Source organism: Hydra vulgaris, chromosome 13, assembly GCF_038396675.1.
Source record: "Hydra vulgaris chromosome 13, alternate assembly HydraT2T_AEP".
Taxonomy (NCBI): Eukaryota; Metazoa; Cnidaria; class Hydrozoa; order Anthoathecata; family Hydridae; genus Hydra; species Hydra vulgaris.
This window is the reverse complement of record NC_088932.1, coordinates 27330001-27344116: the sequence shown is the minus strand read 5'-3', so window position 1 is coordinate 27344116 and position 14116 is coordinate 27330001. Positions and strand designations below refer to the sequence as shown.

The 14116-nt window shown below is 25.0% G+C and overlaps 1 protein-coding gene across 1 annotated transcript in view; it reads right to left on the bottom strand.

Moving 5' to 3' along the window:
* Positions 1–14116, bottom strand: part of LOC136089457 (nuclear cap-binding protein subunit 1-like) — a 151507-nt gene that overhangs the window by 68777 nt on the left and 68614 nt on the right. Inside the window, exons 12-15 of the mRNA XM_065815467.1 lie at positions 10960–11061; positions 10299–10396; positions 5726–5789; positions 180–290 (exon numbers count right to left, since the gene is read on the bottom strand). Coding sequence (XP_065671539.1) covers positions 180–290; positions 5726–5789; positions 10299–10396; positions 10960–11061 — 375 coding nt within the window. The remainder of the gene's footprint in view (positions 1–179; positions 291–5725; positions 5790–10298; positions 10397–10959; positions 11062–14116) is intronic.

The window sequence follows — 14116 nt, the reverse complement described above, 5'->3', positions numbered from 1 at the left end:
ACATTTGCTAGTAGTAAACATATATGTAGAGTACATAAACATGAGTGTGAGAGCAAGAGAGAGAAAAAGAGTAAAAGCAATAAAGTGATAAACTACTGTCACTTTTACTGATGTCCTTTATAAAATATATTACTAATAATAAAATGGCTTCAATATCAAGACCTCACATGAAAAGATACAACTCCAGGCATTGTTTGCGGATTTATTTTACAAAGTTCAATTATAAGTGAACCATAAAATAAAAATAGATGCTCATTTTCAGGTAATCGAAACATGGCACCAAATACAACCTAAATATATGTAAATAAAATTGTATCAAAAAATATATTCATTATGAATCCTTGTATCAAAGATCACATTTAAATTATCTAACAAAGATGACAATTTATTATGTACTAAAAAGGAAAACTTCTTTTTTATAAAATTTTATTAATATTACCATGTTGATGTAATTTGTTGTTTATTATTTGAAAAAAAATTTTATTTAATTTGTTGCACCCCGGATAAGCTATCAAGCCTGATATCCGGTTCAGATGGGAGTATTTTTGATATCCGGTATCAGGCCGGATAACTTTGTCCCATTTTTGATATACCAGACATTTCATGTTAATGTCATTTAAAAATTGAAATATTTTAAAACTCTCGAAATGTTATACTTTTAAATAATCTAATATTAATGGTTTCTATTCAATATTGTTATTATTATTATAAAAATACTATTAAAATTGTATATGTGCAAAAAATACATTAGTTTATCACACATTTATAAAATTACTTGCATCATGATGTATAAATAATAACATTTCTTCATGCTAATAATAATAGGCTTGATCTCCTTTTTTCATAAATATTTCCATATTCTGAAAATAATCTTTCTTAAAATACAGAGGATGCAGGTGGTGCAACATAAGTGCTAACTCTTTTAGCAGTGGAAACTTCTCTTTGTGTTTTCAATAACTTATAACGTCATCATTTTTTTCTAAAATCAAGTACAAGTTTTACAAAAAAGACTTTATCAGATTTCAATACATTTTTAACTTTCTTGTGCAGTTAAAGAAATTTTTTTTCCTCTTCATACAATTTATAATAGTGTGGAGTTGTGGAAAATGACTTCTGACCAGATTTGGAATCACATCTTCTACTTATCTGTTTTCCACATGGGATGCAAATTGCAGTGGAATCACAGCTATCATTAACTTTGAAAGGCTTATACAAAAAAAAAAAAAAAAAAACTCGCCATTTTGAAGGTTTATCGCAGCAATATTTTGTCATAATATCTTGTGTATATATATATATATATATATATATATATATATATATATATATATATATATATATATATATATATATATATATATATATATGTGTGTGTGTATATATATATATATATATATATATATATATATATATATATATATATATATATATATATATATATATATATATATATATATACACACACAATATTTAGTTAATATAATATAAAATAAAATATAATATAATACAAAATACAATAAAATATAATAAAATACAATATAAAATTTATCCGACCAGATAAATTTTAAATACCCGGGTATTTGATATCAGATAAAAAATGTTATCATCACACCCTACTACTAACTATTCATTTTATAAAAAAAGAAAAAAAAATAGTTTCTTCAACTTTTACATTGTACCATAAGTTTTGATTGTTATATAGTTTTTTAAACTCAATTAAAATATAAATTTTATTTACAAAGATTTTATTTTTTAAAAAAAGTATGATTATTTTAATCTTTTTATAATTTAGATAACAAAATTGCAGATAACAAAAGAAAACATTGAAAATAATAATACTTTTCTTATTGAAAATAATCATAAAATAATATACTAATAAATATAACAATATATAAATAATAATCATTATTATATTTTCATTTTTTTAGAAACAGTATGTTTTAAATCAAAATAAAACATCTTTCTCTCTAAAGCATGATCAGTTGACTAGCTTTTGTTTAAAACGATAGGTTTAGCTTAATCGTATTTGGTTCCATTTAATAAACTTTTCTAGATTTTGTAATTTCATGGCAGACTGGAAAATCCTTTTGATTATTATTATTTTTTTCCTATATCCTTTTCGGTTTTTTTTCCCTTTCCAATTTAGTTTTTCCATTTTCAATAGACTTTACCTGTTTAAAAATGTTCATGGTTTAGGGGCATTTTTTTTCTTTTGTTGCATCTTTGACTTAGTTAATCTCTTATGAATTTATACTTTTTTCATAACCTTTTTTATTTATGTGAATGTTCAAATGTAGCTTCTTACTGCATAACTTCTTTGTACGTTAACTTGCAGAAGGTAACAAAGAGTTGGTAGCTTCCTAAAATTTACTTAGCTGCATATTGTTTACATTTAAACCCTCTTTTGATGTTCTGATTCTTTTTGGGCACTAATTATTATTTCCCCCAATGCCCATTTGTTCTACAATTACTCATAAAATTGAGTCTTACTCGATTTATTGACTGAATAGTTGTTAAAAGTCTTTTCATTTTTGTTAGATTTATAATGAATATTCTGATTAGGACTTCAATTAACAACTGAGTCACCCCAGATGAATCAGGAGAACTTAAATATAAATTAATTTTCTTCTCTTGAAGGAAACGCAATGCTTTGTAGTCAAGCCTTGAGTTCATCAGCCAGCCATTGAGTACAACAGTCAGAAGATCTTTAATCTGATAAAGATTTAAGATCTTCTGAATATTGTATGATTATCAGATTATTAACAACTAATGATTGCCCTGGCAACCATCTTTTACAGATAGTTTATATTAGAATTTTTATTTATATTTAAATTTACCTAAAAAATAAAAAAAAAACTTTTAATAGGACATAACTTTTAAATATTCTGATCAGCAGGTTTTGATTTAACGAGCTAATACCTTTTACCCACTAGACGATTTTTATAAAAAGTAAGCAATGAATAACTTACACCATATAATTTCATGTTTGCATAAGGGTTACAATTGACTGTTTACATTTTTTATAAATAAATGCAATAATCAGCATAATTTTTTGTCTTAAGATCTAACAATATAAGTTTTTTAAAATTTTAGTTTAAATTTTGGTTTTACCATTGCATGTTTGTATATTCTATTTTTATCTTATACATGATATTCTTCAATAAAAACATCTGATTTATCAAATCACATTATAAGTTTTTATAGATTAAAAGTTTATGATATTTTATGAACAAACATTGTGTACACAAAAAGTATGCCCTAAAAAGAACTTATCACAATTTTAGTGAATTGAATTTATTAAACTAAATATTATTCTGATATCAAATATTACATTACATGAACTGTGAATTTTAAACAAAAAAAAATTATATGTTTTCATAAATAATATTCTAATAATCATTTTAAATATTTTTACCAATTTTCCACAGGACATTTATTTACAAATTTGTAAAGTGTTTTCTTAACTAATACTAACTATCAGTAAAATGAAATAATTTCTCATTTATATAAAAAAAAATTTAATTTCTAATTTCTTAATTAATTTATATAATTTCTCGATCATTTATATAAATAATATAATTATATACATATAATTATAACTTTAAACCAAGATAGTTTTTGCTAAATTTACATCAGTCAGAACGATTTTCTAGCATAACAGCAGCCATCAAGATACTTTTGCGCAAATATTAAATCAACTGCAGTAGAAAATTTTTCATTAAAAAATTCACAATATTCTTATCATTTTTACAGTCACTGATGTAACAAAAAAAAACTATTCAAAAATTATATAATATTACTATAAACAGATTGTGTATGCTAAAATATATTATGATATCCATTTCTTTCTGAAAACCACCACATTTTTTTTAAACTCAATAGTGTTCTGAACATGCTTGACTGCCCCAGAAACATAAAAAACAACAGTACTTTTTTTGTTCAAAACCTGTTCAAGATTTGCATTGGTTTCTTTTATTGATAACTGGTAAAATGGAAATAGCTTTTCATTGTGCAGCAAAACACCTTTAGCACTATTGACAGATGTATCAATAAAGGGGTCTTCAGGCGGTTTTGGGATAGAACATCTCACTTTGAGAAACTGCATGAATAACTAACCATTTAGTTATTCAATTGAATCAGAATTCAATTGAATAACTAAATCATCATCATCATCATCATCATCATCATCATCATCATCATCATCATCATCATCATCATCATCATCATCATCATCATCATCATCATCATCATCATCATCATCATCATCATCATCATCATCATCATCATCATCATCATCATCATCATCATCATCATCATCATCATCATCATCATCATCATCATTACAATCAATTCAACTAGCTTACATAGCTTACATAGCTTAACAACTAGCTTACATAGCACATTTGTGCTTACATTGGTTATATGTTTCTCATAATACTATTTGTACACTCTTGCATCTCCAAATTTTAAAAGAAACTCTTAAAGTATTTTTACCTTTAGCTTTTACTCTTAAAACTCTCTCTATGCTCTTAAAACTCTCTCTATGCATACCCAAACCATTTTATTCTTCCTTGATACATAATAACAGATACCCTTATTATTCCTAATTTCTTTCAAAGATCGTTGCTTCCTTTCTTATTTTTAAAGTCACATCATATACCCACCTTATTGTTCTTTCCAGACAATGAACATCATCAACTTACATTCTCCATGTTTCAAAGTCATACAGCATAGAATTCTGGATGCATATGGTGTATAACTTTCCTTTGTTGATGCACCTTTTGCTGTTAGATTATTATTTGAACTTGACATAGACTTACTCTTGCTTTTAATGTCTTTTCAGCTCTGCCAGCTGATTAAGCTGTATTTTATAGAATTGCAGAGGATTGATTACGTAGGAATTTAACGAAAAGCAAATTGCCAACCTTGACAAACTTGGCAACATTATATTTATGTTAACACTTAAGCTCAACAACAATTGAGCAGGAGTTTAAAGTTTCAAAATTAATTCAAAAAGAGCACATTGGATTAGTACAAAGAATGTTTTTTTTTTAATACTAAAAAATACTTTAAAAGCACTTTCTTATTTAAATTTTAAGGACTTTATACCACTTAATTCATATTGCTACAACACCTGGGACCCTGAATCCTTAGAAAGAAACTAATTATTTTAAAATGTCTAAACTATTATTTGTTATTGGAAATTTATATGATTGGTATTATGTTAAAAGTAAATAATTTAAATGTATTTTGTAATATATATTAAATATATAGTATTATTTGTGTGGCTTTCCTCATTTCTTTAATTTCAGCTACTAACCCCTGTTTTTAATATTTAGCCAAGGCCATGGCTCCAATCACTTACTAGTAGTACCACACTTAATTTGTTTCCCTGCCCAAAGGCCATGTTTGCCAAGGCTTGTGTTTAGGTTAGAGTTAAGAAAGCGTAGTAAGCATAACTAAAGAAAGTAAACGCTTTAACTGTAGTAGCCCTCTTGGCCTTGGGAGGTAAATTTAATTAAAAAAAAAAAAAGAAAAAAAATATGCCTACAATAAAATACTTAGCTCAATCAAATATATAAAAATTTAAAAATTTATTGTTTACTTATAAAATATTTTGTATTTACTATCTATTATCTAATCTATTTCAATCTAAGAAAAAGTTTTACCATTTTATTACAATTAAAGTCTCTACTAAAACATACTATAGACAGAAAATATGGCTTACCTCTGTGATTATATATTCAATTGGAACTTTATTTCGTACAGGACAATTTATTAACTGATTTGCACTAAAAAAAAAAAATATCTTAAAAGACGAATAAAAAAAAAATATACAGAAGGATCTTTTTGACTGTATGTATTTAATTTTATTTTTGTCATATTTTTCATTAAAAAATTTTTAAAGAAAAAATATTTTGCTATAATAATTAAATAAACTATAAGAGTATAAAATATATTAAAAAAAATAAGCATAAATAATAAACAAAAATTAAACTATTAAAGTAATTAAAATAAATAAAACATACTCAGATTTCCAGTGACAAAAAGACATAAACCCAAAAAAAGTGAAGTACTTAATTTTTTAGTTTCAAAAAAATACAGTATGGGGAGTTTAAATTATATTAATATATGTTTTGCTTACACTATTTTCGGGTCCAATACAGTCAAGGAGACTATTCATTATATTTTTTTCTTGTTACTAGGAGACTACTCATTAAAATTTTTTCTTGTTACTAGGAGACTACTCATTATAATTTTTTCTTGTTACTAGGGGACTACTCATAATTTTTTCAAGTACTAGGGGACTAATCACTATAATTTTTTCTTGTTACTAGGACACTACTCATTATAATTTTTTCTTGTTACAAGGAGACTACCTATTACAATTTTTTCTTGTTACTTATACAGATTACCCTCTTTTAAATCTTCATCAAATAAGAAAAACAAAAGGAGGAGAAGGAGAAAGATGATCAAGCTGCCTTTAAAATTTGCTGCATTTCCACAGATGAGATAAAAGTAGAAACTGGTATTACCATATCATTTTCTATCTCTGGAAAAAAAAAAAAGCACTAGGACATACACACGAACTTGTCTACAACAAATATAAAGAAGAAAGAAAAAAAGAGAGAACTTTAGCGATAGTTACAACATTTGGAAAAGTTGGAAAACTTTTCCAAATGTTGGAAAGCACTGGAATATTGTTGAACAGGATACTGATTTTAAAAATATATGGCCATCTCCACCTATTGCGAGTTACAAAAACATTAAATCGATCAAGGAATTTTTAATCCAGATGGCACACAAAAAAACATAAATAAAAAATTAGATAATTATAGAACTTAATTTGTGAAAGTATAAACAAAGTGAATAAAATTTTTTATGTTGAATTATTTGTAAGGTGCACACACATATATAGATAGTTCGTAAGCTTAAATTAGGCCATCTATACATTTTTTACATAGCCTTAATTGCTTCGTATTACCTTTCTAATCCTGTATGTTTTTATCCCAATTTTTTTAGCCCTTTGAAATTTTGGATACCTGATGCATTTTAACATTCGGCTTTGTGCATTTAGTTCTACCTGCCCCTTACCTTTTGGTCTACTATGTTATTGGTGAACAATTATTAATAATAATTATTATTAATAGTTATGCAATTAGTAATAATAATTGATAATAACTGTTTACATATATTTCACCAATAACATAGTAGAACAAAAGAGAGGGGGAGGGTAGAAATACAAAAAAAATTTGGGAAGAAGTGGGATTTGCACAACAAACATTCCATGTATGAAATAAACACCTTATCCAAATAAACTAAATGTGGGTATAGCTATAAATAAATAAATATAATTATATAATAAAAAAGTTATAGATAAAAGTATACGCCTGCATTACATAGATGTTCTCATATAGGGACAATATATACATGTTACGTTAAAATTATACAAGTTTATTTTTCAAACAGATAGCAATTTATATTTTTGCTTTCCTCTTTAAAAAAAACAAATAAAATATAGGAAAATCGTTCTTTTTCATGTTGATTTAAAACTTCTTTTTTATTGTTGCTTTTTTGCCTTATTCAATTTTGTTGCTGAAAATAACAACCACTCTAACGAAACAAAAAGAAAAACAGAACACAAATTATTTAAATTAATTTTTTTTAATTTTTTCTATTTAAAATTATTTTAATTTTTTAGTTTTGCTTATCTTTTGAAGCTTAGTTTAACATAAAAAACTTGGAAACGGCTGTGACCAAGTTGTCTGAAATAAAATACTCATGCATGGATATACAAAAACCACACATATTTCCTGGAAAGGCTTGCTATAAGAAGAGAGCTTATGGGAAGATCAGCATGCCAAACTTTATCAAAAGCTTTTGGAATGTCTCTAGCAATAGACTTAGCCTCTCCACATCTATCTAATGCACAATAAAACCTATCAGTTATCGTCGTTAACAAATCAGCAGTAGAACAAGAAGTTCAAAATCCATATTGATGATCAGAAAATAAGTTATTAGATTTAAGTTAAGAGATTGAGTGTTTTTTAATTAAAGACTCATAAACCTTGCTCATGATAGTAAAAAGACTAATGGTATGGTAGTTAGATGAGTCAGATTGCTCTCCAGAAGTTTTGAAAATAAGGATAACAGATGTCGCTTTCCAGCAGACTAGAAAACAAAATTCTGATAAGCACTTGTTAAATAGTTTTGAAAGTTTAGACGACAGCTCTAGAGAACACATTTGCAAAATTATAACAGGTATGTTGTCTGGACCACAACCTGTAAAAGAATCTAAGCAGGAAATCACTTTAGATACAAAGGCTAGAGTAATATGAGCATCAGGCAATGGATCAACCTGTTTGTCTGCTATATCAGGTAGAACCCAACTGGTGGAATCAAGAGCTGATGAGATATTGATGAGAAGTTTACAGCAAACATTTCAGCTTTGTCTTAAGTTGAGGTTACTAAATCTGAATTATGCAGAAGAGGTGGAATAGCAGATTTGCCTGTTTTCTGGAGAATTGTTTTGCTGATAAATATGAAAGTATTGTAAATGATTATGATTGTAATGATTGTAAATTGCAGCACAATGAGAGAAAAACCATGGAGTAGAGTGAGACCTTGACTTGAGAGGAATCGTCAACACTTGGAATTGTCAAGAATCTTGTGAATCCTTCCTTTAGCATGTACAATAAAGCATCCCTATATGTTTATTTACTTAGGGTGATACTTTTGATTACTACTGTATTAGTTATTTACTTTTCATTACTACTACACTACCCGGTAGCATATGCAGCAAAGCATATTTATACTTTTATCTCCTATTAATGCACGACAGTGGCTTTAATACATTCAGGATGATACTTTTTATTACAGTAACTTGAAACACGAAATCTTTGAGCACATTTATGCCAATCTAATCTCCATTGAAACCAGCATGAAATATTGACTTTTGATAGAAGAAGCTTCCTGACATCTAATAAGTCCTGACAGCCTAATAACTTGTTAATAGATAGAATAGGGTAGCCTCGTATAACTAAAACTTGTGCTAGTTGTTGCAGCTCTTTCATTAGGTTGTAATTGTTTGAAACAATTTTAGGGAGGAAAAAATTATTTTACATTATTCTTTAAATGATCAACAAATAATTTTTTATTCACTTTATTTATACTTGCACAAATTAAATTCTATAATTATCTGATTTAAAGTGTTAAATTTTGAGTACTTTGAACATATTAGTATTTTGCATAGTAGAATGCAACCACTATTTAACATCGGCCTCAAAAATATTTTCAAAATATTTATTATTATGTCACATTGCTTTTAACGATTGTAATAAATACCGCTACAAGGGTTTAAGCGATTTACTTCACAATTTTAAAGTTATTTACTTATAAGAAGTTGCGATCGCTGAATTTTAAGTATTAAAAAATATTGCTTACAAAAGTAAATGCTTTTTAATTAAAATTGTTTTATTCCATCCTCAAAACCAGTTTTAAATTTAACTATTGCTTGTTTTGCCGACCACCAGATTATTTAATAGCTATGTAACCATGGAATTGAAATCTTAGGTTTGTTATATGAGATTTTTATGCAGTTGAAATGTTTTCAAAATAATAAGAGTCTTAATTTTCTTGAAAGTTTTACTTTTAACTCTTTGAAAAAAAAAAAATTTACTATTAATTAATAATTAAAAATAAAATATGTTGTTTGAATAGAAGGCACAGCTCCCCTAACAAAAAAAATTGACATTAGACTAATTCAAGTTTTTCAATCAAAATTCCAAGTTACCATGTAAAAAGTTATTTTAAAAAGCTTTGAAATCTATCATAATTATATTTTTAAGCAATAATTGTAACGCTTATAGAAACCGAACCTTTTTATAATGCAATGTAGTGCTAATTAGTTTAAATTAAGTTATATAGCATTATAAAATGTAGCATTTATACATTCAAATCGAGCTGTGGTAAAATCCCTGCAAAATAGGGATTTAACCACAAATAGAGATTTTACCAAAAAACAAAAGTTAAAAACTGTTATTTCAGTGTTCTCTATACAATATACAAAATTGCCTTCTTATTATATACAATTTAATAACAAATTATACACAATTTAATAACCACCTATATACAAATTAATGATTGCTATTTAAGGTAATCAAATATTTTAAAAATTTGCAATTTTAGTCAAACTAATACTCCTCTTTTAAAAAAAAAAAAAAAACAGCTTTCAGTCAAACAATTTCTTCTTGGTGTCATTAACTTTAGTTATAAAACAATTATTATTTTAATGATTATACCATTCCTTTCTATCCTTATAATGTGTACAAATAATACGCCAGATACTTTCTTCCACCAAATACCGCTCTATTGCATGAGCACCAGGAATCGGTTTTTCCTGAATAAAAAAACTATTTTAAAACTGTAAATAACAAATACAAAAGATTAATTTTATATATTATACAAGCTTTTTTTGTAAATTCTGTTATTTAATATTATATAATAAGCTGGCATAGACACAAAATTGTTTTCCTTTTTTTTCTGCCTATAATGATAAATACAATATCTTTTTTACTCAATTCATGGGTTCTTGTGAATGGCTGATATACAACTTTTTGTTATCTTTTATTGAGTGTACAGCACTAAACCTTAGTTGATTTCTAGGCCAATTGGTTGTAAGGTTTGACATATTACTTTACAATGCAAAAGCTAATAATTAACATTGTTTAAACTATTATAAGTAATGAAAACCACTTATATAAAACACAATATAAAATCTTATACACTAATTGCTTCAAAATTAAATATAAATACAGGATGTTAGACAATTAATCTGTTATGATATCCAAAATTTGTTGCATAACCAAATAAAGTTAATTCCTGTAATATAAATTTACTTGTATAAATGTAACAACTTTTATTATATGAACTATTTAACATATTCATTATCAAAAAAATTACCTCAGGCGCATCAGCATAGTCAAACATTCTAAAGATAACACTTGGTAAAGGATATATGCTTATTTCAGTGTGGGGAGGAACATCAAAAAATGGTATTGGATGCTAAAAAATAAACTACTTCTGTTTTTGAACATATATATATATAAACTTTTGAATATATATATATATATATATATATATATATATATATATATATATATATATATATATATATATATATATATATATATATATATATATATATATCTGGGACGAACCCAGACCTGTTTTAGTACTGCTGGAGCAGTAAAGGCCCCCAAAAATTATTTATCTTTTAACTTCTTTTGCTTTTTATGAAAAATAGAAAAAAAAGTTTTGGCTTTAAATGCAGTATAAATAATTTTCAGTTTACTTTAGCTACTTCACCTTTTCTTCAGGACAATAAAAAAATTTTCTTTAGCACAATAACATTTTTCTTCAGGACAATAAAAAAATTTTCTTTAGCACAATAACATTTTTCTTCAGGACAATAAAAAAATTTTCTTTAGCACAATAACATTTTTCTTCAGGACAATAAAAAAATTTTCTTTAGCACAATAACATTTTTCTTCAGGACAATAAAATAAATTAAAAAGCATTTGCTTTTTTCACGTAATTATGACATAAAATTTTGTAATAAGTTTTAAAAACTAAGTTTTGTTACAAAACTTAATTATAAATACAGGATGTTAGACAAATAATCTGTTATAATATCAAAAATTTGTTGCATAACCAAATAAAGTTAATTCCTATAATATAAATTTACTTGTATACATGTAACAACTTTTATTATATGGACATTTTTAACATATTCATTATCGAAAAAATTACCTCAGGCGCATCAAAAAAATTCCCTATTTTATTTTATTACTAGTTATTTTTAAACTTTAAAAAAAATGTAACTTGTTTAAACTTTAATGTTTAAAAAAATGTAACTTTTTTATTAAGGTGGCTTAACAAGAAATAAAAGGTGTAAAATTAAAAAAAAAAAAATTTTGAAAAATATGATTTTTGAGAATTTTTACATTGCTGAAAATGATGGTATAATTATTTTTTAACAATTTCAATTTTTTAAGCTATTAATTTGCATTTTGCTGGTATGATATAAAGTAGCTTCCTTAGCAATACCTGTAGCAACAGAAAAAAGTAGTATGAAAACTTTTGTTTAACCACTGTTTAATATGTTTTTGTGTTCTGCAGTAATAAAAGATTTAGTTTAGAGGCTAACTATGTTCAGTTTTAAAAATAAAACCGTTTTACTTATTGAAATTGCATCATTTCACAATCATTTGATCTTGTGACAAAACCTTTATACTAACACTAGTTGTGTTGATACAATGTTTACTTGAAATTTTTTAGGTTAATAAATTAGATATATAATGGGTAATTATAAGAATACTTCAAGATAACTTAACTCAAGATAAGAAGATAACATAACTCAATAAAATGTATTCATGGGCAAACTCAAAATTGTAATGAAGGAGTAAATAATATCATCTGGTCCCGATGTCCTTAAAATGTTTATATAAAAACAGATGTCTTTAAAATGTTTATGTAAAGACAGATGTTCTTAAAATGTTTATGTAAAGACAGATGTTCTTAAAATGGGAGTAAACTCAGCAGTTCTTTCTTTTAATGAAGGTTCATCTCATTTTAATGAAGGTTCATCTCATTTTAATGAAGGTTCATCTCATTTTATTAAAGGTTCATCTGGTATTTATCGTGTATTAAAAGATTTAAATCTTTAAGATTTAAATGTTTAAATACACGATAAAAAAATACGATAACCAGCTCAGTAAAAAAAGACCAGTTTTACAGAAAAGTTACAGAAAAGTTACAGAAAATCGGTTACAGAAAAGCGGTTACAGAAAAGCGGTTACGGAAAAGCGGTTACAGAAAAGCAGTTACAGAATATGGTGAAAAAAGGACAACCACAAAACAAAAAAAAGAAAAAAAGAGTTGAGAGGAATTAGAAAAAGTTGGATTGATAAAGATCAAGATCAATTATCTAAAAATATCTACAAAAAAGGATATTTTTAAAATTTTTTTTACTTATTTGCCTTATATCTAAAAAATAAAGATTTTAACATAATTTATTAACTCAAAACATGATATCTCAACATTAAAAAGAGCTTAGATCTCCAAATTTTCCCCAACTGTTTAGTGCATATATATGTAGAGAATGAACTTGATAATTGAATGAATATTTATCGATCGCTAAGTCTTTTTGAACCTAACCCCGTAGAAATTAGTCAATTTTCAGTTTTTCGGGACTAAAGAGAAATATTTTTGTTTTTCTATAATAATCTTACTTCATCCTCTACCTCATATATCAAAAAATAATATTGCAAAGTACCGAGTTGTTTTATTTAGCCATTCTGAAATAATCGTGTTTAGAAAAATAAAATAAAATTTTTTGTGCGTTTTTTATCAATAAAGTCCTCTCTTTTTTTCTTCAATAAACCTTTATATTTTATTATTATTTTCATTAAACCTTTATATTTTATTATTATTTTCATTTTAAACCTTTATATTTTATTATTATTTTCATTAAACCTTTATATTTTATTATTATTTTCATTTTAAACCTTTATATTTTATTATTATTTTCATTAAACCTTTATATTTTATTATTATTTTCATTTTAAACCTTTATATTTTATTATTATTTTCATTAAACCTTTATATTTTATTATTAATTTCATTAAAAATTTATATTTTATTATTATTTTCATTTTAAACCTTTATATTTTATTATTATTTTCATTAAACCTTTATATTTTATTATTAATTTCATTAAACCTTAATATTTTATTACTATTTTCATTAAACCTTTATATTTTATTATTATTTTCATTAAACCTATATATTTTATTATTATTTTCAATAAACCTTTATATTTTATTATTATTTTCAATAAACCTTTATATTTTATTATTATTTTCAATAAACCTTTATATTTTATTATTATTTTCATTAAACCTTTATATTTTATTATTATTTTCATTAAACCTTTATATTTTATTATTATTTTCATTAAAACTTTATATTTTATTATTATTTTCATTAAACCTTTATATTTTATTATTATTTTCATTAAACCTTTATATTTTATTATTATTTTCAATAAACCTTTATA